The sequence below is a fragment of the Staurois parvus genome, unplaced genomic scaffold (genome assembly GCF_062004578.1).
Source record: "Staurois parvus isolate SC_StPar_1 unplaced genomic scaffold, SC_StPar_1.0 ptg001381l, whole genome shotgun sequence".
Lineage (NCBI taxonomy): Eukaryota > Metazoa > Chordata > Amphibia > Anura > Ranidae > Staurois > Staurois parvus.
Window position 1 is genome coordinate 396,834 of NW_028319177.1, and position 25,891 is coordinate 422,724.

General features: G+C 45.7%; 1 protein-coding gene and 1 long non-coding RNA gene across 2 annotated transcripts; one reads left to right on the top strand and one right to left on the bottom strand.

The window, feature by feature from the left end:
• Positions 1 to 10,770: 10,770 nt before the first annotated feature.
• Positions 10,771 to 14,871, bottom strand: LOC149436288 (galectin-1-like). The gene is made up of 4 exons (XM_089661751.1): positions 14,860 to 14,871; positions 13,318 to 13,397; positions 12,283 to 12,454; positions 10,771 to 11,126 (listed from the first exon to the last, which is right to left on the bottom strand). The coding sequence occupies exons 1-4, from the start codon at positions 14,869 to 14,871 to the stop codon at positions 10,983 to 10,985; spliced, it is 408 nt and encodes a 135-aa protein (XP_089517877.1). The 3' UTR covers positions 10,771 to 10,982.
• A 7,003-nt stretch (positions 14,872 to 21,874) lies between these two features.
• On the top strand, positions 21,875 to 24,436 carry LOC149436289 (uncharacterized). Its single transcript, XR_016308310.1, has 2 exons — positions 21,875 to 22,307; positions 24,078 to 24,436. It is a non-coding gene; the product is annotated as an uncharacterized LOC149436289 (long non-coding RNA).
• Positions 24,437 to 25,891: the final 1,455 nt, after the last annotated feature.

Below are 25,891 nucleotides of genomic sequence, written 5' to 3' on the forward strand. Positions count from 1 at the left end.
CTTTTTAAGTTTTTTGGTACTTATTGGCGCATAGCAGCTTTTCCATCTAGCGCTCACTTTATCTTTACTTTTTGATTTGTCCCTGAGTAACGATTCTGTGTCCCTGAGTAACGATTCTGTGTCCCTGAGTAACAATTCTGTGTCCCTGAGTAACAATTCTGTGTCTGTCCATGAGTAACAATTCTGTGTCCCTGAGTAACAATTCTGTGTCCCTGAGTAACAATTCTGTGTCCCTCAGTAACGATTCTGTGTCCCTCAGTAACGATTCTGTGTCCCTGAGTAACGATTCTGTGTCCCTGAGTAACAATTCTGTGTCCCTGAGTAACGATTCTGTGTCCCTGAGTAACAATTCTGTGTCTGTCCCTGAGTAACGATTCTGTGTCCCTGAGTAACAATTCTGTGTCCCTGAGTAACAATTCTGTGTCCCTGAGTAACAATTCTGTGTCCCTGAGTAACAATTCTGTGTCTGTCCCTGAGTAACAATTGTGTGTCCCTGAGTAACGATTGTGTGTCCCTGAGTAACGATTGTGTGTCCCTAAGTAACGGTTCTGTGTCCCTGAGTAACGTTTCTGTGGCCCTAAAGTCTCTGTGGCCCTAACTCTGTCCCTCAATACAGACAGGTCTGTCTCTCTTGAATGACCGGAGGCTAATGGAGAATTCTAAGATGGCCGCGATTTATAGCTCCACCATTACACAGTGCTGGCTGGCTGGCTGCTGATTGGCTAATGCGATCACATGTCATGAATGAATGCATTATGGGTCAGCGCGCCTTGTCTGCGCGCCTTCCCAGAGATCCCCGCTCCGTCGCCACACATGTCGCCGCCATTTTTGGGAAAATTCGATTCGCGCATCCGAAGTTGGCTAATCTTCGGATTCGTCGCGAATCGAATATTTCCCAATATTCGAAACGAATTCCACTTCGCCATGTTCGATCCGCTCATCTCTATATATAAGCTGTGGGGCAGGATCGGACTGACCATTTGGAAACCCGGGCACTGCCCGAGGGCCCGGGGTCAGTAGGGGGCCCCATGAGATGCCCCTGGTACCTTTTTCATAGGCTTTTTTAAGTTTGGGCAAGGACACAGGGGCCCCATGATCCCCTATTGCCCGGGGGCCCCATGAGATGTCAGTCCACCCCTGCTGTGGGGTGGAGAAGAGGTGTGAAGGAGAGAGGGTTTGAAGATAGAGGACACAACTATGAGAAGGAGGAGTAGGGAGTGCATGTTACAGAGAGGTGAGCTGAAGAAGCAGACTGGATAACAGCTGAATGAGCTGGATAGGGAAACAGGTCACCCGTAGTCTGATTAGTATTTGAAGTTGTCTGCTGTGGTTTCTCGCTTTGTGCATTCGCTGAAGTGTAATACTTAATCCACGATCAATACTTTATCCATGATGATAGTTGCTAATGCTACCCCCTGGCTGTGCCTCCCCTAAGGAAGGCCTAAATTTATACTGAGTTGGGTGGGGAAATTGCTAATTAATCAATTACGACTGCTTAGCAGAGACACATGGCTAGCAGGGCAAACTTCTCCCACCAAAGGAGGAATACAAGAGACCACAAGAGAGCAGGAGGGCAGAGTTGTAAAGATTAGGATCAGCTCATAAATTTGGGTTAGACAATAAGAGGAAAATAAACACCGCAGTAATATGGACAGAGTTAAAGATTTTTGAGCAGTAAGAATGACCAATCAGAACATTGATAGTTATGAGTCAGCTTCAATTAGAGGTGGATTTTAAAAAGCCGTATAGATGACCATATAGCAGAGCGGGGTGAATTAGCATTCATACATGGCATGGGCGATATTACAGATGGATATTGCTCACAGACAATTACCTGTGATGGGATAGAGAGGAGTTATTCAGATGATGCAGAGCTGAAGTGTAATACTTAATCCACGATTAATACTTTATCCCTGATGATAGTTGCCAATGCTGCCCCTGGCTGTGCTGCCCCTGGAGCTGGAACTAGAGCTGTTGTGAGACAGCTGCATTTTGACACTAATGCAGAAGCGTGGGGGTGAGTATAAGGCTACATACCGGTAATTAGGGCCGCTGCGAATAGTAGCAGCATCAATCAGATTCCTGCTGTGGCTCTCAGTGGCCAGGTGTGGCCGCCAGCCCCATTCACTACAATGACAGGTCGCCGGTGGCCGCAGCTATTTGCAGCTCTCTGCACAGCCAGCGATTACCTGCGGTGATTACCACTGGATGTACTTTGTGCCTATCCAATCGCGATCACTGCAGATAATCGCTGGCTGCGCAGAGAGCCGCAAATACCTGCGGCTGCTGGCTAGTTGTCATTATTGTACATGGGGCCAGCGCTTCCACTAAGCAAACTAGGCAGATGCTTAAGGTGCAATGCCACCTAGGGGCACCTGGACACAGCACAGGCCAGCACTCTCTCTGTGTGGGATACCACCACTTCATGAATGATCCTTCAGCTGAGAGGGGAGGAAGATGCTGGGTGTCTGGGGTTAGTATAGCAGCTGAGCTGCAGCTCCTTCCAGTGTTCCTCTCAGACTCAGTCCCTTACTGCAAGCCGGCTGTCACCCTGCCACTGCCAGCCACAGATACAGTCTGTCCGGGACACCGATTTTGTCTTTAATATTGGTGCTGGTGGCATCTTATGGCACCTATTTTTGCAGATGAAAAGGCATTTTGCAGTTTCATGCTTCTTTGTAGATTTAATATTTTCTACTACTTGAAAAAAACAAGTTCTTGGGAGGGGGGGATTTGCACATAGCTGGTCTTGCCTAGGGCACAAAATTGTCTAGCACCCGAAAAAATTTCTGTTCTTACGCAAAAGCGCCTGAAATGTTCCTCCGCAACATTCCGATGTGTTCTTTGATGACACGAGACAAGGACTCTTGCTGGCAGGAAGCTGTACTCTGCTCAGGTATAGGTATAGATCAACACAATCTGAAGCATTTTAAAGAGAAATGTTCCCATTAATCTCTGCCCAGGATGGAATTCTATCAGTTCCACACACATTCGGGGGTGTACCTACGAATCGTGGGGCCCTATAGCAACATTTTAATGGGGTCCTCCAGACAAACTCTCTGTGTAGTGGCAGGCATCGTCAGCTTGTAATTGGGAAGATGTTTGTGGGCGAGGCCAACTACACGTGGGGGCACTTTTGTGAACACTCTCACTAAAGGAAGGCCCGAAGTAAGAAAAAAGAAGACCTGAACGAAGGGCCGGCATGACGGGGGTTAAAGTGCATTGGGAGGGGCCTATTAGCATAAAGGGGAGTCAAGATAGTTAAGGAAGGAGTTGGGGGAGCTATGAGGGGTGGTCTTACAGGGTGTGGCAGGGGTGGTCTTACTGGGTGTGACGAGGTTTTTTCAGTCTGGAGGGAGTTTTCACAGAGCAAACTTCCCTCCCGCCCACCCGTTGTTTTATGGTCTGTCTGGGTGGTGGTTGTGCCAAATTGTAAACCGTGTACCGGGGTGGGCTCCCCAGGATACAGTGAATGTGTAAGCCGTGTACCGGGGGGGGGGGGGCTCCCCAGGATACAGTGAAGTCACGAATGAGGAAAGCAACCCCAACACCAGCTTTTGCCACAACAGAATTTTACTTAGAGGTGGCAAATAAACACAACCACAAATGCTGGGAACATACAATAAATATACATACACCCAGCCCAAAGGCTGAGACCCTTGTGCTGCACAGCACGGCGCCTTCTGATGGACGAAGGTAGAAAGTGAAGTAATTTACCTACTGGGGGGCACAACTAAGCTGCCACACCTTACCTGTTATTACCCTACAGAGCAGGAATCAGTGTATGGGGGTACGGTATGGGCTAGCCTGCGGTGCAGCACAACAGCTTACAATCTTACACATATCTACAGTATTCCCCCTCCCATAACTGGTCCTGTAGCACGTGCCTGAGTATTCCTTCTGAGCAAAACGCCAGTCTGGGGTGAGTTTGTGGGATTTTATCAGCTCTCCGATGTGAAATGTCATTTTAAGTTGTGGAGTCCTTCCAATGATCAGTAACAACACTTGTGGCCTGACACAGACAGAGACCATAACTATAGGCCTGGCCTCAGTCTCTAGGCGCCAACACTGAAATGAGGTGCGTGCACAATTCTTACCGACCCGGGTCTGCCTTTTATCCGCTGGTGACTCAGAACAGAACAAATGTCTCTCCAACAAGCATGCGATCTCATTAGCCTTCCTGGCAGTGATCTTCCTTTCTCTGAACAGGATCACGGTCTTGAACACCATCAGCTTCACTAGCTGCAGTTCTCACACCTGGATGCCAATGGATTCTCTGCTCACATGGCTCTTTTCCTTCACCATCATCAAAACATGGCTGCAGTCTCTCTTCCTGTTCACTGAGCTCCCATGTGTAAAACCCCACCCCTTCCTGAATATAGAAATATCTATGCAGTCTGAGGCTGTTAGGAAAAACAGTGACATTTTGTGGCTAAATCGCAGAATGTCAGTAAAACATTTCAAAACATTTAATTCACAATGAGAACTGTTTCCCCATCTCACAATGTTGCGGCTGGAGGCCTAGTTAAGCAGGACGCAGGTATTCGTTTTTCTTGATGCCTATTGGGACCTTGCAGGAACGTATGTTTATTCTGTGTTTTCTGTTATTTAAAAAATGTTATTTATTGAAGGTTGTAACAAAAGGCCGGTTTTTGGGCCATTAACTCCATTTGTTGTCAGTGTGGTTACTTAGGTTAAGTATGGGGGGGTAGGTATTGGTTTAGTGGGACTTGCAAGCCATCTTTAGTCCCCTGGTCATGTCCTTTTTTCATGTTTTGATAGGATTCTAGTGTTCTAGTATATCATCTGTTTTACAGAATGGGATACATTAGAAGTGTTTGGGTGGTCGGCCTGGTACAGAAGAGTGGAGGTCACCTATTGTAACGGAACCAGACCCCGACTGCTTTCTCTCGCTGACAATATATATTAATGTTTTTCCTTGTGCATTATCTAGAACAGGGGTGAGCAAACTTTTTGACTTGAGGGCCGCAATGGGTTCATATATTGGACCCGGGGGCCGGACCAAGAGTAGATGAATGATGTGTATGTGTCATCCATAGTAAGTATAGTAATATTCCCCCATAGTAAGCATAGTAATTAATCCCCCATATAGTAATTCATCCCCCATAGTAATTCATCCCCCATATAGTAATTCATCCCCCATAGTAATTCATCCCCCATATAGTAATTCATCCCCCATAGTAATTCATCCCCCATATAGTAATTCATCCCCCATATAGTAATTCATCCCCCATAGTAATTCATCCCCCATATAGTAATTCATCCCCCATAGTAATTCATCCCCCATATAGTAATTCATCCCCCATAGTAATTCATCCCTCATATAGTAATTCATCCCCCATAGTAATTCATCCCTCATATAGTAATTCATCCCCCATATAGTAATTCATCCCCCATAGTAATTCATCCCCCATATAGTAATTCATCCCCCATAGTAATTCATCCCCCATATAGTAATTCATCCCCCATAGTAATTCATCCCCCATAGTAATTCATCCCCCATATAGTAATTCATCCCTCATATAGTAATTCATCCCCCATATAGTAATTCATCCCCCATAGTAATTCATCCCCCATATAGTAATTCATCCCCCATATAGTAATTCATCCCCCATAGTAATTCATCCCCCATAGTAATTCATCCCCCATAGTAATTCATTCCCCATATAGTAATTCATCCCCCATAGTAATTCATCCCCCCTATAGTAATTCATCCCCCCTATAGTAATTAATTCCCCATATTAATTCATCCCCCATATTAAGTCCCCAAGTCCCCCTTGTGTCAATTCACTTACCTTTGCTCCGCGCGTTTCTCTCGCCGTGTTCCTGCGCCGTTCCCGTGTAGCATGAAAATCTGTCTCCTATGAGGATCAGCCCCCCTCGACGTATTTGCGCATGTGCCAGTTTCAGGCATTAGCAGCCGATCGGCGATCTCCAGCACATGCGCAGATACGTCGAGGGGGCAGATCCTCATAGGAGACAGATTTTCATGCTACACCGGTCTTCAGGGCGGACTGCGAGAGGAGCCTAGCAGGAGCCTAGCTCCGCGGGCCGGATTAAAAGGTCCGCCGGGCCGTAGTTTGCCCATTGCTGACCTATTGGGTTATGTACTCATGCACCTAGGACCCCGTTTATATTATTTTATTTTAATTTAATCTCTTAAGTATCTTCACCGATGTCCTGGCTGTTTAAAGCTTATGTGAAGTCTCTAAATCACCGCCGGAGGTGACGGGCTACGAGAATATGGCCGTTGGAACCCTGCCCAGTGCTTTTGATTGGAGCAATTCCCGGCCTATATAAGGAAGTGCAATAGACCAATCACGCAGTCCTGATGAAGTCACGTGGTCACGTGACGCAACGCGTCAGCGGCTTAGCGTGGTGACGCACTTCCGGCGTAACGCCATCTTGGAACACCTTCCTGTCCTATGCTTACACCCAGCATATGAGGGAATGTTTTATTGCCAGCTGCATATGTGAGTTTGTTTTTCACTTATTTTACCCTACTATTACAGCGGATTACACTATGGAGAATGTGTTCTTCTCTTGTTTCATGGGGATCTGAGCCATGATCCATCCTGCTCACTGGTCCTCAAGGATATCTTTGGAAAGGTGGATATTGATTGCTGGGGAATTCTTTCAAGTCACTAGTCCATGAGGAGTGCTGTCTGCTGAGAGGCCCAGTGGTGGTATTAATAAGGCTCTGTGGCCCTGTAGGGTCGCAGGGTGGAGGTGAGAGGCCATTACAGCCATTATTGGATCACATCCAGGGTGTGTCAGTCCACACACATTCCTCCCTTTTGCATGACCAGAAGGAATGTAACACACATCACCGGACTATTCTGCTGATTGATTTGCAGTGTTGTTTTTCACTCACACTGAAATATATATTTTTGATCACTGTGGAGGGATTCACTGTATATCCGTATATGTCCCTCATTGTGGACTAGGGGGTCACGAGTTCATTATCCCCGTATATATTGGGGGATACCCCCTGGTTTAGACCATTCACTATATATGGTCCCTACTAGGACTTGTTATGTGTATGTTTTCACTGTGTGGTCACCATATCATCATCTGTGTTCATATGAGTGCTACATCAGTTTATTCATTTGATGTCTTTGGGGCCTATTGGGGTAGGATTAGATGTTAGCAGCTTTTTAGTATTTCTATTCTTTTCTCTCTTTTCATCATATTGCATAAGAGCGCAGGAGGATTCTGTGTATTATTTTTATTTCCATTAGGCTCCCGTTTCCCTGTCCGAACACCGTCCACGGACCCCACCGCTGACCATACAAGACTAGACAACACCAGTCTTGTATTAAACCAGGAAATATACTACTTTATTTTAACACAGATACAAGATATATACATTCAAGGGAACATCCCACCTCCCTGCATAAGGACACAGGGTGGGGCAAACCAAATCTAGCAACAAGAAACACATCAGCAGACAGTCCCATACCAGTACCACAGACACCACTCGAAGTAAAACCAGGAAATAGACTTCTTTATTTTAACACAGAGACAAGATATATACACAGGGCGGGGCAATATACACCCAGTAACAAGAAACACATCAGCAGGCAGTCCCATCAGGGGGAAGGGCTGCTGGAAGCACCTCCCACCAAGCCAATACACAAACACATACATTCCATAATAATTTGCTCCCAAGCAAGACACACAATAGAACAATGGGATGCAACCACATGACATTAATCAACAACCCCCCACCCCAACTTTAGGACAGATCACCCTGTACCCCTAACAGGCACAGGGTGACTTACACATGAGAGATATGGGGACCTTTGACAGGAGGTCTCCCCACCTCTCTAAAGTTAGTTGTCTTCCATGGGCCCCCCACCCAAAGTGACTCCCGTCACACCTATGTATTATGATAGAAAAAAGCTGAGCCACATCAGTTCCAGAGATCAGAACTCCAAAAGATCTATATGGCAACTGCAGGTTCCAGAATGGAGAGCAGCTGTACATATATGGGGGGGGGGGGGGGGTCAATGGGATAGCAGGATGTGGGCCTCTCAAAACAAAGCAGTATTATTTATTTTATTTTTTTTTTACTAGTTCAAGCAGCCTCCAGGGTGGGTTTCCCTCCATGCACCAATTCAAGGGGTGGAGGCTGGAAGTGGTGCACAAATGGTTAACAGGAGTGACGGCAATATGACTCCCGGATCTTTCTCATCCTTTTGTGCCATCCGCTTAAGCACAGGTTTTAGGGTTTTGTTGGAAATGTTCAACCAGGCCATCCATCTGCAGATGATAGAATGAGGCGCTCAGCTGTTTAATCTGAAATGGTTTGCTCACATCATTGGGAAAACCTGTTCTAGTAAACTGCTGGCCTGAAGCTTTACCTCCATTTCACCAATTGGCATAATCCAGGATCACCAATATGTGCTGAAACTTTTAGTAAGATTTTTACCAATGGGCCTATTTAGATCTATTGTTAGATAAACTTTCAATTGATATGCGCCCCCACAGGCTTAGAAAATGTGATCCTTGAGTGGTGTTCTGGTAGGTGGGACAAGATCTAAAGGATTTCTTTATTTCAGTTTTGAAGCCCGGGTAATAGAACTGGTCAGTAATATGTGCCTCTGTTTTCAGTCCTGGTGTGCAGGCAGTAAGGAGATGATGTCCTGAAACCTTCAGCAACCAATGAGTGAGACATAATTAAGTCCTGTAACCTCTAGCAACCATTCAGTAAGTGGTAAGGATGCACAGTAACCTCTAGCAACCAATGGGTGATCAGTAATGATGTACAGTAACCCCTAACAACCAGTGAGTGGTAATATTGTGCAATAACCTCTATCAACCAATCACATGCTGTAACCACTAGCAACTAATCAGTGAGCTGTAGTGTACACCGTAGCCGTCAGCAATCAATGGGCTGCCCGATTTGCTTTCCAGGTTAGCTGCTATTGTATGGAATTGCAGGTGAAAAATGTTTGCCCAGGGTCCAATCAATATTAAGGATAGCGCTGCTGCTTTAAATACTAATTTGCACCATTACCCTTTCTATGTGGCTGCTGCCACTGTTTGCTACTCTTCCTTTGTGGAGCCTACGACCCCTACTCTTCCTTTGTGGAGCCTACGACCCCTACTCTTCCTTTGTAGAGCCTACTACCCCTACTCTTCCTTTGTAGAGCCTACTACCCCTACTCTTCCTTTGTAGAGCCTACTACCCCTACTCTTCCTTTGTAGAGCCTACTACCCCTACTCTTCCTTTGTAGAGCCTACTACCCCTACTCTTCCTTTGTGGAGCCTACTACCCCTACTCTTCCTTTGTGGAGCCTACTACCCCTACTCTTCCTTTGTGGAGCCTACTACCCCTACTCTTCCTTTGTAGAGCCTACTACCCCTACTCTTCCTTTGTAGAGCCTACTACCCCTACTCTTCCTTTGTAGAGCCTACTACCCCTACTCTTCCTTTGTAGAGCCTACTACCCCTACTCTATTACCCCAACACCAAGGCTAAAGCTGCCCCCGACCGTACTGGGGAACTGCTGTATTCACAGTCAGAATGAAAGGCTGCCCTGAACACATGGGGTGGGGGTGGAAGAAGAAAGGCACAGGACAGGGTGAGCTGGAAGTCAGAAGTGTTCAGAAAGGGTAGGGAATGAGTTGAGGATGTGACATAGGGAGGGGGTGATCAGAGCTTAGCAAAGTCTTGAGGTACAGAATGTGGTGAGCAATTTGTCCCACCACTCTTGGTAGATGTGAATATGGATATGATCAGCAATGCACAAGTTTATGGATTTGAGGGATGGGTGGAGAAAGTTCTTGTGTCACAGCATCAGCAGATCCTTGATAGTGCCAAAAAAGTAAGACATTGTTGGTAATGTTTGACCTTAATGGTCACAAATATGTATGATGGGAGTCCTTAACAGTGCCACGTTGCATTGGCAACTTGTACTGGCTACCAGTCATTCATAACCAGCTCAGTGGGTACACTCCAATAATTTTATACCATTATTCACCTGGAATAAACCTTGGTAAGTACTTAATGGTGTGTACCCACCAAGCTGGTTATGAAGGAAGTACTTGCCAAGGTTTATTCCAGGTGAATGGTGTAAAATTTTTGGAGTGTACCCACTGAGCTGGTTATGAATGACTGGTATGGGTTACCAATGCAACATGACATTGGGTGGCACTGTCAAGGGCCCAGCTTTGATTGTACTTGACTTTTAGGTTTAAGAATTGGTGTCTGTTATCCTGTTATATAATTGGCCATAGTATAATAACTGGTGGCATTAATGATGTTTAATTTCCAGTATCACTGCACCCCCCTTAGCCCTACCCAGGTGATGCCCATACCCTACTACTGCCATTTTTTCAGCATGTAATTGTTAGGCTACTTACACACTGGTCTGTGGCAAACATTTACAGGTCCCCACCCCCCCCCCCCACCAAAAATGCAGCAAGCAGGATTCTAAAAAGGAAAAACAAACCAAAAGGGTGTGAAATCAGCCTTTGATTAAAATCTAGGGTTAAAGCTTGGGGGAGCCAGACATTTTTAAAACATTTCATATCAGAAAGTTAGTCTTACTGGAAAGACAAGAAATCAGCCTATGCATGTAGAAAATGCAGCATTAGCACCCTCTTACGGCGTGCCATTTGAATGTAATGCAGCAAACCTCCAGCAGGAGGGCGCTATACAGCACGCAGGGATGCTATCCAGCACAGCAATCAACCTGAAGTCAGTTTAGAGCTGAATACAATAAAGATTGATCAGACACAATAGAGCTCAATGGATTTTATTTGAAATGTGGAGGACATTCATTTCTAGTACATGATCTGAGCAAAAACACAATGTGTCTACATGAGCAGCAAGGATGCAGATTGGAGGGAGGGGTGTTAGCAAACAGGAAAACCCTCTTCATCCACTCTGGCCATTTCACAGAGCCTGGATATGGACATGTGGGACAGGCAGCTCCTCCATTGATGGATTCTTCACTTCAGTGTGATGGACTTTAGCTGGAGGTCTGTCACAGCCAAGTAGGAGATCTCCTTTATGGTGAAGCGGACTGGAAATGTGAGAGGATTTCCTGTAGGTAGTTGTATGGTGATCTTGTCCAGCTCAAACAAGAAGGAAACCTGTAAGAAAAGGTGGCAAGTCAATGACTGCTGGCTGTACAGACAATACACAAATACATCAACTAAAACCTTTCCAGAAGATATGTGCATGTATTCTTTGGGTTGCAATTTTAGTGACAGTGTCCCCTAGAACAATGATTGGAGCCCTCAGGAGATCAATAGCTGTTAACCAGTTGAGTCCTGGTCTGCCAGCCACTCACCCACCCAGGGTTCCTTCAGCTTCGGCTGATTAACCTGCCATTTGATGGTGCCTGCTTATTTTGGGGGCCAGCTTCATGATACCAATTAACTTTACACTGCCTGTAAGTGGCATTTTGACCACTGCTGTAAGTGAGGCATTCTTACCACCAATGTAAGGGGAATTGTTCCCACTCACTACCAATGAATTGGATTTTAAAAAGGGGTTCCCCAAAGACCTAAAAATCTCATGGGTTCCTCTAGGGCAACAGGTTGAGAGGCTTCTGTAAGCCATATTGCTACAATGCATCTACACTACATGGCAATGATTAGCATTGTGAAGGTGCTGTGACTCAACTGCACTGGGGCTCTGGCATTTGGACAGCAAATCCTAGGGGGCAGGGCTTAATATTTGATGTTAATAGCAAGGGAAGGTTATGCCTCAGTTATCAATACTGAGATCTGCAGTTCATATGTCCTTGGATGAGGGTCCCATCTACCATGATGGGCAAATGAGAAGACCATTATTCTGGGCACACAAACAAGTCCCCATCCAGCCCCCCCCACTACTCCCTAGATTGTGCCTTTACAGGGGACACTCCTTGTCAGATTACTGTATAGGAAGAGGGAATGGGGATAATCTCACAAAGATCTAGTTTTCAATGACACATGCAAAATTCCTCATGCCACACCTTGTGTTGAAGTAAATTTGACCACCATTAATATGACTAACAGAAACCATTTGCTAGGCAGTATATCATAGATCACAATGGCAGCATGGCAGAATCCATTAGATCTTCCCATCTGGGATGTTGCCATCCTTCATGGAAGGAGCTGAAGGGGCAAGCATCAGAGTCTACATATCCTTGACATAAGGCATCACTGGTTGCCTACTGCATCTTTCAGAGAAGGATATGGTGTCCAATGATGCCACTTTGCCCATCCAACATTTGTCCTGCCCCTCCCAGTGTAGACGTACCATGGTGTTTGATCCCTTCTGGAAGGGGAAGAAACTCTCCCTCCGCTCTTCTCCCCAGACATTGTTCTCCCTTGAGTTCATGGCTATGAAGTACTTGTCTCCTTCATAGAGGAATCGAGGATTAAAGTGTAGCACAAGATTCTTCTCATTTTTGCCCAAGTTTATGACAAACCTAGAAAGACAGAAAGCCATTATTCTGCTCAGCTGACCTTGTTGGATGTAGTGCTAGAGTCATTGACCAGTGGTACTCCCATGGGTTTCAGAGGTACTACTGCCACCCAATTCATAAATTATATCAGCTAGTACATGGTGTCCTGGTAATACATCACTGTACGAAAAGCAGACCTGTAGCCTGGATATAGACATCTGGTTGTCTACATATTCTTAACAAGCGATAAGCTTTGAGACAGTCCCTCACTGACATTTGTAGTTGAAGCCACTGTGAAACAATTCATCCTGAAACTTTGCAAGAGAAATAGTGAAGTCATTCATGTCTGGTCGAGTCACTGCTGTAGAAGGGAGGTTGAATTTTGCTAAGGAGTCACCATTAGAAGGGGGAGCTGAACTATCCAGTTAAAGCTGAGAAGGTGAGCTGAGGAGTCCCTGCTAGGAGATGGAAGAGCCAAGAAGTCACTACTTTGACTTTTCACTCCATGTTGCTATTCCAGGGGTGTTGGACCTCCAAGTATGTGGTAGGGATGAAGTGCTTTCTATTAATTTTGAGGATAAATTCCTCCATAGTGCCTGCAGCTATAATGTTTATTGGGGTCAGGGAGAAAAGGTAACAATGCATGTTATTTCATATGATGCAATTTTGTCACAATGTAGAAGCCCAAATGACTGAGCAAAAATTTGTTCTGAGTCAATCTGTCAGGTATCTGAGACCACACATGCCAAAATCCTAGTGGGTGTTGGGGAAGGGGGGGGGGGGTTGGATCAGTAGGATGTTCTGTACACAGAGCACACTTTCCTACATTAATCTTCTGGCAAATTATATAGAGATAATGGGTAGCTGAGGAAAGAAATAAGACGTACTCTTTACAGTCCTCCGGAATGAAGCCCTTCACCTCCACGGAGTGACCAGGTTTGAGGCCGAGGTTATTAACGGTAACAATCTGTATGGGAGAAAGGAGAGCATTATTACACCCCGTATAATAGAGGGGGGGGGGGGGGAATTATCACACAGATTATAGACAGAAGAGACATCTGTTGGTTGCAGTTACTGAACTCAAACTTGGTTTTGTGGGTTGCAGCACTTTGTTGGATCTTGTGTGGTTGAGTGGATTACGATCAGACATCCCCAGCAGATCACAAATGTCTAATGACAGAATACAGTCTCTTATAATGTTCATGTCATCTGACCTTTATACAAGTTGGAGTCCTATCTACAGACAACCAGACAGTGACAATTACTGACCGACAAGGCCCACCCAGCATTCATGTACTTGGTGTGTACAGTATGAATAGAATTCTGCTTAGTATGTCAGTTTGCCATGTGTACATCAAATGTCTGATTGGTCTGGAGTATCTCCCCTACCCCCTTCCCACCCCCAGCTTCCATCCTGCATAGAAACAATTATCTGGCACAATGGATGAACATGTCACATCTGAAAATATAACCATTTATAAAACTGCACAGAAAAAAAAGTTAATATAATCACATATACAGAATGATAGAAGGGATGCATGGAACAAAGGAGTCATCAAGAGTCACTGAAGGGAGTGTTAGAGCCATACCAGTATATACCCAATACTAAGGCTGGCCATACATTATACAATTATATGTTTTTTGGTAAATCTAAACCAAAAATCTCCAGATAATAGAAGGACAAACCTAAACACTTTCAGTTGTATCCAATTAGGCAGGCACTTGCACTACACAGTTGAAGGTAAATCTAAAGGAAATTGGGCAGAAAATTGGAAGATAATTGTATAATGTATGGCCAGCCTTAGAATACCCAGGAAGGCAGACCCAGCTCTGCCAGGACAGCAAAATGCATTTGTCACACCCTAAATAGGCAACACACACTCTAAACATTACCTACATCAATCTATACCCATCACCACCCAAACCCAGCAACTAAATGCCCCGACATATCAATGGCCTCCTCCAGCAACAACATACCAACCAATGTCAACATCTAGCAACCTTACACCCACCATCCTCAGCCCACAACACCATAACAGGTGCAGACTGGCAACTCATTGGGCCCCCAAGCAACAGAGGATCATAGGGCCCTTGTGTCCTTGCCCAAACTCAAAAAAAGCCCATTAAAAAAAAAAAAAGTGTACCAGGGGCATCTCATGAGGCCCCCTACTAACCCCAGGCAGTGCTAGAGTTTCCAAATGGTCAGTCTGCCCCTGCATTACACCCACCACCAACCTCAGCTCACAACACTATACCCGCCACCACCAACCCGCACCACCAACCCACACCACTATACCCACCAACCCGCACCACTATACCAATCACCATACCAACCACAGCCCACAAAACCATCCTCAACACTGCAGCAACCATCCCCCACAGAAGCCATTTGCTCAGCTCTTGCAGCTTCCACCAGTGCTCATACTCACAGTATCTGCCATCCTGCTTCCTTATCAGAGACACTTGTGATCAGCTGCTCTTTACTTCTTCTTATATAGGAGGTCTGCTGAGGGTGGAGCCAGTCAGGAGGGAGGGATCACTCCGCCCACTGCTCCCTGGACTGACAATTGTTCCAGAACCGCTCATTACAGAGAATGAATGAAATGTGGATCTGCTGTGACTGAGCATGGGTCGTCCATCGTCACTCTGCTGGGATGTCACCACTCACCACAAACAGCAAGGGGGCAAAAGAGGACTATCCTCAAAGTCATTTCTACACCACAAAGGGGGAGATTTCCTAACACTGGAGGGTGCAAAATCTGCTGCAGCTGTGCATGGGAGCCAATCAGCTTCTCCCTTCAGCTGGATCAATGAAGCTTTGACAGGGAAACCTGGAAGCTGATTGGTTTCTATGCAGAACTGCACCAGATTCTGGACTCTCCAGGTTTAGGAATTCAACCGCAAAGTAACAATTTACATTACCTGATACACATTACATCATATTACATCATCAGGAACGGACTGACAACTCATGGGGCCCCCGGGCAATAGGGGATCATGGGGCCCCTGTGTCCTTGCCCAAACTCAAAAAAGCCTATGAAAAAAGTACCAGGGGCATCTCATGGGGCCCCCTACTGAACCCAGGCCCTCGGGCAGTGCCTGAGTTTCCAAATGGTCAGTCCGCCCCTGGAGAGCATATTAGACCCCTGACATTACATGAGATGCATGACATAATATGAGTCATAAAAAATATAAAACATAGATAAGTGACAGCAGAAAAAAGTCCAAGTGGTCCATCAAGTCTGCTTCCTTTTTTAAACGTATCCTTGTTGTTTCCCCCAAGCATGTCTGAAGCCACTTACTGCTGACTGACTCACTACCTCTGCTGGAGGTCTATTCCAACCATCAACTACCCTTTCAGGAAAATATGACTTTCTAAGATGAGTTGGGAACTTTCCTCCAGTCAGTTGGAGGTCATGTCCCGTGTTCTTCATCTTGGCTTCATACTGAACATCCTGCCGTCCAGAACCTTATTCCCCCTCTTGATGTATTGAAAGGTTTTGGTCATGTCCATCCTTTCCCTTCTTTCCTCCAGACTGTACATATGAAGTTCCTGCAGTCTCTCCTGATATGTTTGATCCCTCAGACCTTTCACCATTTGTGTTCCCCGTCTCTGGACTCGTTCTATCTCATCAATATCTTTATGGAAGTGAGATCTCCAGAACTGGACACAGTATTCTAAATGAGGTCCAACTAAAGATCCATGTAGAGGACCCAGGACCTCCAATACATCACATGAGACGCATGACATCCCAGCAATTGTCATTACTGATCCTAGTATGGGGGGGGGGGCACGGCACAGCCAGGCGCCCCATAGTGGACTTTCTCTGCTAGAATATTTTTTTTTTCTTAACTCCTTCACCACCAGAACTCTCATCATGGCCAGTCACACTCATCCTGCAGGAAGATACTTTCCACTACATGAGTAACTTGGGACATCTGTGCACCTGGCTATGAGAGGTGTGTGACAAATTATTCACTTAGCCTGTCAGTAGTCCTAATGTTTTGTCTGATTGGTGTGTGTGTTTATATATATATATATATATATATATGTGTCCAGCAAAGAGACAGTTCAACCAGCAATGACACAGCCTGTCCAGCAAAGAGACAGCTCAACCAGCACACAGACAGCTCAACCATCAAAGAGACAGCTCGTCCAGCAAAGAGACAGCCCGTCCAGCAAAGAGACAGCTCAACCAACCAAGAGACAGCCCAATCCACCGCTGCTACACACCTGTGTATGGGTCTCCCAGTGAGAGGAGAGAGGCTGCCGTTGACCCTTGAGGTTGGCTATATATGCAGTGGCAGACTGAGGAAGTGTCTGTTTGTCCTCGGCGGCGCCTCCTACTCTTCACTGAAGTTGTCACTGCCGCTCCTCCTGTCTGCCCTGCATTGGGCATAGCCACTCAGCTGGAAGTGAGCGGCGTCCATGGTCCGCTTACCTCCTGCTGCATGGCTGGTCATCAACAGGCCGTTCTTCTTAAGCCCAGCAGCCGCGGCCCACCAGGCCAATGCCCGGTGAGCCCTATGGCTAGTCTGGGCGTGTCTCCAACTTACTGGAGGAAAGTTCCCAACTCATCTTAGAAAGTCATATTTTCCTGAAAGGGTAGTTGATGGTTGGAATAGACCTCCAGCAGAGGTAGTGAGTCAGTCAGCAGTAAGTGGCTTCAGACATGCTTGGGGCAAACATGGATCTAGACTCAGACAACACACCAATATAATAAATAAATAAATATCAAAGCAATTAAAAAAGGAAACAGACTCGATGGACCACTTGGACTTTTTCTGTTGCCACTTAACTTTGTTATTATATATTTTATGTCTCATATGATGTCATGCATCTCATGTGATGTCAGAGGTCTCATATGATGTCATGCATCTCAAGTGATGTCAGGGGTCTCGTGATGTCATGCATCTCATGTGATGTCAGGGGTCTCATATGATTTCATGCATCTCATGTGATGTCAGGGGTCCCATATGATGTCATGCATCTCATGTGATGTCAGGGGTCTCATATGATGTCAGGGGTCTCATATGATGTCATGCATCTCATGTGATGTCAGGGGTCTCATATGATGTCAGGGATCTCATATGATGTCATGCATCTCATGTGATGTCAGGGGTCTCACGTGATGTAATGTGTATCAGGTAATGTAAATTGTCACTTTGAGGTTGAATTCCTAAGCCTGGAGAGTCCAGAATCTGGTGCAGCTCTGCATAGAAACCAATCAGCTTCCAGGTTTCCCTGTCAAAGCTTCATTGATCCAGCTGAAGGTAGAAGCTGATTGGCTCCCATGCACAGCTGCAGCAGATTTTGCACTCTCCAGTGTTAGGAAATCTCCCCCTTTGTGGTGTAGAAATGACTTTGAGGATAGTCCTCTTTTGCCCCCTTGCTGTTTGTGGTGAGTGGTGACATCCCAGCAGAGTGACGATGGACGACCCATGCTCAGTCACAGCGGATCCACATTTCATTCATTCTCTGTAATGAGCGGTTCTGGAACAATTGTCAGTCCAGGGAGCAGTGGGCGGAGTGATCCCTCCCTCCTGACTGGCTCCACCCTCAGCAGACCTCCTATATAAGAAGAAGTAGAAGAGCAGCTGATCACAAGTGTCTCTGAGAAGGAAGCAGGATGGCAGATAATGTGAGGATGAGCACTGGTGGAAGCTGCAAGAGCTGAGCAAATGGCTTCTGTGGGGGATGGTGGGTGTAGTGTGGTGGGTAGTGGTGAGTATTGGTTTGCTTGGTGTGGACACAAGTTGGTGTCGGGCTGGTTTGATGTTGGTGGTGGAGGTATGAGCACTGGTGGAAGCTGCAAGAGCTGAGCAAATGGCTTCTGTGGGGGTTGGTGGGTGTAGTGGTTGTTATAGGTTTGCTTGGGGTGGACATGGGTTGGTGTTGGGTTGTTGGGTGTAGGAAGTTGTAGGTATATTTCTGGTTGTCTCTGTACCATTGAGGAATATGGATCATGCTGAGATAGGGTTGCTTGATGTGGGCAGTTGGATGTGGGTCAGTATTTTAGTTCTTGTACATCCATCTATGTAGGGTGTGATGTATGTGTTTTGGTGTTCTGGCACAGAGCCGGGTCTGCCTTCCTGTGTATTCTTAGTATTGGGTATATACTGGGATTTCCCCCCCCCCCCCCTGCATGATTATGTTCACTACTAGTGGGAGCTGCAAAGGTTTTAGGTTATAATGCATGTATTTTGGTCTTCTGGCACAGAGCTGGGCCGTCTTAATATTGGGTATATACTGGTATGGCTCACACTCCCCTCCTCCACACTTGCCCATAGTGGCTCATTATATCCATGCCTTCCCCTCTGTGATTTATACTAATGTGCAGTGTTATAAACGGTCCGGTTCTGAGATGTGACCTGTCCATCCGCTCTGGGTTAAACCATTTGTGCCATATTAACTCTTTCCATGCAGGATGGAAGCTGGGGGTGGGAAGGGTGTAGGGGGAATACGCTGGACAGATCAGATATTTGATGCACACATGATGACAAACTAACATGCTGACCAGAATTCAATTCATACTGTACCCACCAAGTACATAATTACTAAACATGAATGCTGGGCAGGCCTTGGTACCATCCGGCTGTCTGTAGATGGGACTATACCTTATAAAGGTCTGGGCAGCCGGCATACATGATATGAATGTTAGAGAAAATGTATATATTGTCATGTCATTGATGTGTTATTAGACATTTGTGATCTGCTGGGGATGTCTGAGCTCCTCCACTCTCCCACAAAGTGCTGCCACCCACAGAAATCCCAAACTTATTCTGAGTGCAACCATCAGGTGTCTCTCCTGTCTATAAATGGTGTAATAATCCCCCCCCCCCATTATACAGGGAGTAATAATTCTCTAATTTCTCCCATACAGACTTTTACCGTTAATAAATTCAGCCTCAAACTTGGTCACTCCGTGGAGGTGAAGGGCTTCATTCCGGTGGACTGTGAAGTGTAAGTCACGGTTCCATCCTCAGCTAATTATTATACAATAGATGTCTGCTCTCTGTATAATCTGCCTAAAGTTTACCTTGCAGAAGCAGGAAAGTGTTCCGTGTACAGTACATCCTACTGACCCCTACACGCTGGGAATTCGGCATGCGTGGTCCCTCAAATGCCTGACATTGTGTTGCTCACAGCAAACTTAGCTTAAATGTTTGTGTCTACATTGACACAATTTCCCCATATGAGATGCCAGCTGACTTCTATCTCTCTCCTCCTGGTCCTCACCAAACTGTATAGCTGCAGGCACTGTGGAGGAATTTTTCCTCAATCTACAGTAAAGCGCTTCATCGCTACTAATTACCTAGTTAGAGGTCCAATGGTAAGAGGGAGTGAGAGGGCACAAAGTAGTAGTGACTTCTCAGCTCCCCCTCCTAGCAGTGACACCTTAGCCCCATTCACCCTTCTCCCTCCCACAACAGTGACCCATCAGCTCAGATCACCCTTCTCCCTGTCTATTTGGATTGAACATGGTCATTCAAGTCTGATCTCAACCTCTCTGCACGCCCATCCCAACATGCACGTTCCTGCTTTAAAAATGGCTGTGTATAAGTGACCGTCGGCTGGAACCGAACACAAGCCTGATGAAGGGTGACTGCAAGACTCCAATATGTTGCCACACTGTAACTACAGTGGGGATTGAAAGTTTGGGCACCCCAGCTAAAAATTTGTATTAATGTGCATAAAGAAGCCAAGGAAAGATGGAAAAATCTCCAAAAGGCATCAAATTACAGATTAGACATTCTTATAATATGTCAACAAAAGTTAGATTTTATTTCCATCATTTACACTTTCAAAATAACAGAAAACAAAAAAATGGCGTCTGCAAAAGTTTGGGCCCCCTGCAGAATTTATAGCATGCACTGCCCCCTTTGCCAAGCTGAGACCTGCCAGTGTCATGGATTGTTCTCAATCATCGTCTGGGAAGACCAGGTGATGTCAATCTCAAAGGTTTTAAATGCCCAGACTCATCTGACCTTGCCCCAACAATCAGCACCATGGGTTCTTCTAAGCAGTTGTCTAGAAAACTGAAACTGAAAATAGTTGACGCTCACAAAGCTGGAGAAGGCTATAAGAAGATAGCAAAGTGTTTTCAGATGTCAATATCCTCTGTTCCTGATGACTGCCATTTCTTAATTACATTCCGAACAGTGGAAGTTAAAGCAAGATCTGGAAGACCAAGAAAAAAATCAGACAGAACAGCTCACAGGATTGTGAGAAAAACAATTCAAAACCCACGTTTGACTGCACGATCCCCCCAGAAAGATCTGGCAGACACTGGAGTTGTGGTACACTATTTCACTATAAAGAGATACTTGTACAAATATGGTCTTCATGGAAGAGTCATCAGAAGAAAACCTCTTCTACGTCCTCACCACAAAAATCATCGTTTGAACTTTGCAAATGAACATATAGACAAGCCTGATGCATTTTGGAAACAAGTTCTGTGGACCGATGAGGTTAAAATTGAACTTTTTGGCCGGAATGAGCAAAGGTACATTTGGAGAAGAAGGGGCACAGAATTTAATGAAAAGAACCTCTGTCCAACTGTGAAGCATGGGGTTGGATCAATCATGCTTTGGGGTTGTGTTGCAGCCAGTGGCACAGGGAACATCTCACAAGTAGAAGGAAAAATGGATTCAATAAAATTTCAGCAAATTTTGGATGGTAACTTGATGTCATCTGTGAAAAAGCTGAAGTTAAAGAGAGGATGGCTTCTACAAATAGATAATGATCCTAAACACATCTCGAAATCCACGGGGGATTACATCAAGAGGCGTAAACTGAAGGTTTTGCCATGGCCTTCACAATCTCCTGACCTCAACATCATTGAAAATCTATGGATAGACCTTAAAAGAGCCGTGCGTGACAGACAGCCCAGAAATCTCAAAGAACTGGAAGACTTTTGTAAGGAAGAATGGGCAAAGATACCTCAAACAAGAACTGAAAGACTCTTGGCTGGCTACAAAAAGCGTTTACAAGCCATGATACTTGCCAAAGGGGGCAGTACAAGATATTAACTCTGCAGGGGGCCCAAACTTTTGCAGACGCCATTTTTTTGTTTTCTGTTACTTTGAAAGTGTAAATGATGGAAATAAAATCTAACTTTTGTTGAGATATTATAAGAATGTCTAATCTGTAATTTGATGCCTTTTGGAGATTTTTCCATCTTTCCTTGGCTTCTTTATGCACATTAATACAAATTTTTAGCTGGGGTGCCCAAACTTTCGATCCCCACTGTATGTAATCGTCCATTAAAATGTTTGGACCCATATTGGTGATCCTTGGTGTGCTGGTGACATCCTCCCAGACTTGAATGACTTTACTGTTTTTCTCTTGTGAACTTTCAGGAGAAATTCTCCACAGTGGCTGCAACTACAAATGTCAGTGAGGGATTCTCTCAGAGCTTAGTTACTTTCTTTTTTTTTTTTTTTTTTTTTAGAATATGTAGAAAAGTCTGTCCATATCCAGGCTACAGGTTCACTTTAGGTACTCTTGGCATAGAGTATTACCAGGACCCCATGTTTTTCAAGCAAACTGTCGGTTTTAGTCTCCAAAAATATTATCTGACATAATTGTGACCTTGTATGTGAATCAGAGGTACTTCTCCCACCCGAGTACCACAGGTGAAGGACTCGAGTACTATATCTGACCAGAACTGAGCAGAATATTTGCTTTTTCTGTCTTTCTAGGTTTGCCATAAACTTGGGAACAGATGTGAAGAATTATGTGCTACACTTTAATCCTCGATTTTCCTATGGTCAAGACCGGCTCGTGTTAAACTTGAACTCAATGGTGAATGGTGTCTGGGGAAAAGAGCAGAAGGAAAACTTCTTCCCCTTCCAGAAGGGATCGGACACCACGGTATGCCTACACTGGGAGGCGAAGGAAAAATGGTGGAAAGGGCAAAGTGTCGTCACTGTTCATATTGGACACATCAGTCTCTAAAAGATGCAGTAGGCAGCTAGTGATGGCTTAGGTGAGGGGTATATAGGCTGTATTTGCTATGATGGGTCAATCCTTCAGTTCATTCAATGGAGGATGAGACCCTTCCACATGGGAAGATGCAATGGATTCCATCATGCTGCCATTCATATACCACCTAGCAAATGGTTGCTGTTGGTAACATTAATGGTTGTCAGAAGGAAAATGTTACATGAAAACATTTTGTAAGCCATTTTGTGTATGCATGTCATTGATGTCATACATGTTGGATGAATATTTTAGGAAAACTAGGGAATAGGGATAAGGAAATCCCTGACATGGACTCTGTAAAGTCTCAATCTGGGGAGTAGTGGGGGGGCTGGCCTGCAACTTTAAATCGTGTTTTACCCTAAGCCAGTCATGGTAGATGAGACCCTTGTCCAAGGGCTCACTTGAGCCATGGCTAAGAGGTGTGTATTGGGGCTCCTGGAAGGGGGAGATTGTCATCTGACAGGGAATCCTGTAGAACAGAGCCTTTAGCACTTTCATGGTTCTAATATTTGGCATGTAGTGTAGATGTTGTATAGCTTGCATGGCATACAGCAGCCTCTCCACCACTGGCCCCAGTGAAACCATTGAAATTTTTTGATCTCTGGGAAACCCTTACTAAAACAATTTCAGTGTGTTGCCCCATTTCTGGTAGTGGTCAGAATGCCACTCTTACAGGCAGTGAGAATTTTTGTCATGAAGCTGGCTCCAGAAACTTGTGTTGGGGGTCCAAAAATAGGCAGGTACCATCAAATGGTAGTTTAATTGGCCACAAGTCTAGGTACCCCTAGAAACCTCTGGAGTCCAGGTCTGCTGGCCATTCTCACCCAGGGTTCCTTCAGACTGGCCATAAGCTATTGATCTGAGGGCTCCAGTCATTGATCTAGATGACAGACCGTCCTCAGACCCTGTTACTAAAACATTGCAGCTTCAGAAGCACTGTAAGGGACCGCCCGGCGGTACCACTAGCACTCCACTGATCGGATGTTCCCAGCGCACAGAGTCTAAGCCCCAGAGTACTTGTTCACCAGGGCCCCTGATGGTGGGGATGGACTTGGAGTACCCCAGGACCAGGTCATGACTACTGAGGACACCAGTCAGTGGTAGGGGTATTCGTCAGGGGCTCCCACGGGAGAGAGCCAGGTATGAGGAGGTCTGGAGACCCCGTTGAGAGGGACGGATGGATGGCTGAGCAGGAGCAGGGTTATACAAGCCGGGTCGGTAACTATGGGGACGGTGCGGTACAGAGCAGCGGGCAAAGAATAGTCGGGTCACACGCCAGGTCAGCAACAGCAGGTCAGATCCAATAGGGGGCATTCAGGAGAGAGGTCAGGCAAGCAAGGGTCAAGAACAGTAGAAAACAGCAAGGTCAGGGCACAATCCGGGTCAGCAACTTTAAACAGGTTCACAGGATACAAGAGACCAAAAGGCACTGAATGACAGCTCAGGGCCGTTTAAATATCCCGCCCTGCGCTGTCATTGGTGCCAGGCGCGCGCCCGTGGTCACTACTGCGCATGCGCGAACCTGATTGCCACGGTCGGCCAAGTCCCGGCGCTCGCGTACAGGGAGGTGTACTGCGCATGCGCCGAGCCGCGCGGCGATCTCCGACAAGCACATCCTTCCTTAGTCCAGCAAGCTGACACTGCCATCTTTTCTTACAGGTTTCCTTCTTGTTTGAGCAAGACAAGATCACCATACAACTACCTACAGGAAATCCTCTCACATTTCCAGTCCGCTTTCCCATAAAGGAGATCTCCTACTTGGCTTTGGAAACCCTCCAGCTAAAGTCCATCACACTGAAATGAAGGATCTGCAATAGAGGAGCCGCCTCTCCCACGTGTCCATATCCCGGCTCTTGTGAAATGGCCATAATGGATGGAGAGAAATGTTATCCTGTCTTGTACCCTTCTCCTTCCAATCTGCCTCCTTGCTGCTCATGTAGCCATACATTGTGCTTTGCTCAGATCACTTGCTAGAAATGAATTTCATCCACATTTCAAATAAAATCCAATGAGCTCTATTGTGTCTGATCAATCTTATTATTGAGCACTAAACTGACTCTGTATTCATTGCTGTAGTCTATAGCGCCCTCCTGCTGGAGGTTGGTTGCATTACCTTTAGACTGCATTCACACTTGAGCCACTTGTAGCTTTAAGTTCTGAAGCTCAAACTTGAGGAAATAAAATGTGTTCTCTATGGTGCCTGTTCACACCTGATCACACAAACGGGCACCATAGAGAACAATTTGATGTTTTTGGAGCTTCAAGCTACAAAATGCTCAAGTGTGAATGTAGCCTTAGAAGGTTCACAGTAGCTGTGGCAGTGAATGTAGTAGTACTCCAGCAGGGGAAGGAGATGCTGGAGCAGCTTTAGGCTCAGTGTACTGGTAGTAGACTAGGGGTAGTAGTAACTACATAGCATGGGGAGTAAAGTGGTGGCAGCATAGGAAGGATAGTGTTGAGAAAATGTAATATTTGTAGCAGGGGGTATGGCGGCTATAAGATACGTTGGGAGGAGGGGTAGGAGCAGTTCTAGCAGAAGTGTGGTAGTAATGGCATAGCATTGGTAGTGATAGGAGTAGTACTAGTTGTAGTAAGATGGTAATAGTAGTAGCATTGGGTGTGGTAATATTTGCAGCAGTATAGTAAAGGAAGTGGAAATTGCCAACCAGTCAATGTATAGACTGCAGCTGGTTGGCACCAGCAGACAGACCATGAACATCACTTTGGCAGCTTGGGCTAAGAGGGGTGCCAGGCCGTCCCCACACAACTGCTGTGCCCAGTGGTGTATTTAGGTTTTGTGCTGCCCTAGCACAACGATTGTCTGCCCCCATGGAGAGAGCCTGACATTGACCAACACCCCTTCCACTAAACCCCCCGCAATGGGGAAAAACACTCCTCTTCACAGCTCCAGATATCCCCGGGAACGAGAGTCAGGCTCTACAGACACCATCATGCAGCCTTTCTCGGATCCCACCTGTGTCCCTTCTATCCCTTCTGGGGGGAGGTGCCTGAAATTTGCCACCCTATGCAAGTGGCTTGTGGTAAATGCACCCCTGGCTGTGTCCCCCAGACACTGGAATCTGGATCCTGGTCCTTGGAGCCCAGTTAATTACATTCATAACAAAGCTGTTAGGAATGAATTTGTTCATAACAGCTGTGATTGGCCCAATCCTAGTACCATGTGATTATCTGTAGCCAGTCACTATTTGTCCTGAATGGTTAACCCCTTTCATGACCATTAAACTTTGCTATCACAATGATCTTCAGTGTAACTGCAAATAAAGTATAAATCCCTCATCACCACCTCTGAGTGCAGTGTTACAATGGTGATCAAGGGTTTTTGTGGTTTTTTTTATATATTTTTTTTTAAATATTGTCAGCATCCCTGATCAGCTCCACATCTGTTATGAGGATGCTATACTTCACTGGTGCCAGCATAGTAAAAATATATATATATTCAGGAGTATACAACC

Coding starts and splice junctions, on each gene's coding strand:
- LOC149436288 (XM_089661751.1), bottom strand. Junction 12,455..13,317: donor ATTCCGGAGGACTGTAAAGA/GTACGTCTTATT, acceptor CTGTCTTTCTAG/GTTTGTCATAAACTTGGGCA. Junction 11,127..12,282: donor AGAAGGGATCAAACACCATG/GTACGTCTACAC, acceptor CTTTTCTTACAG/GTTTCCTTCTTGTTTGAGCT.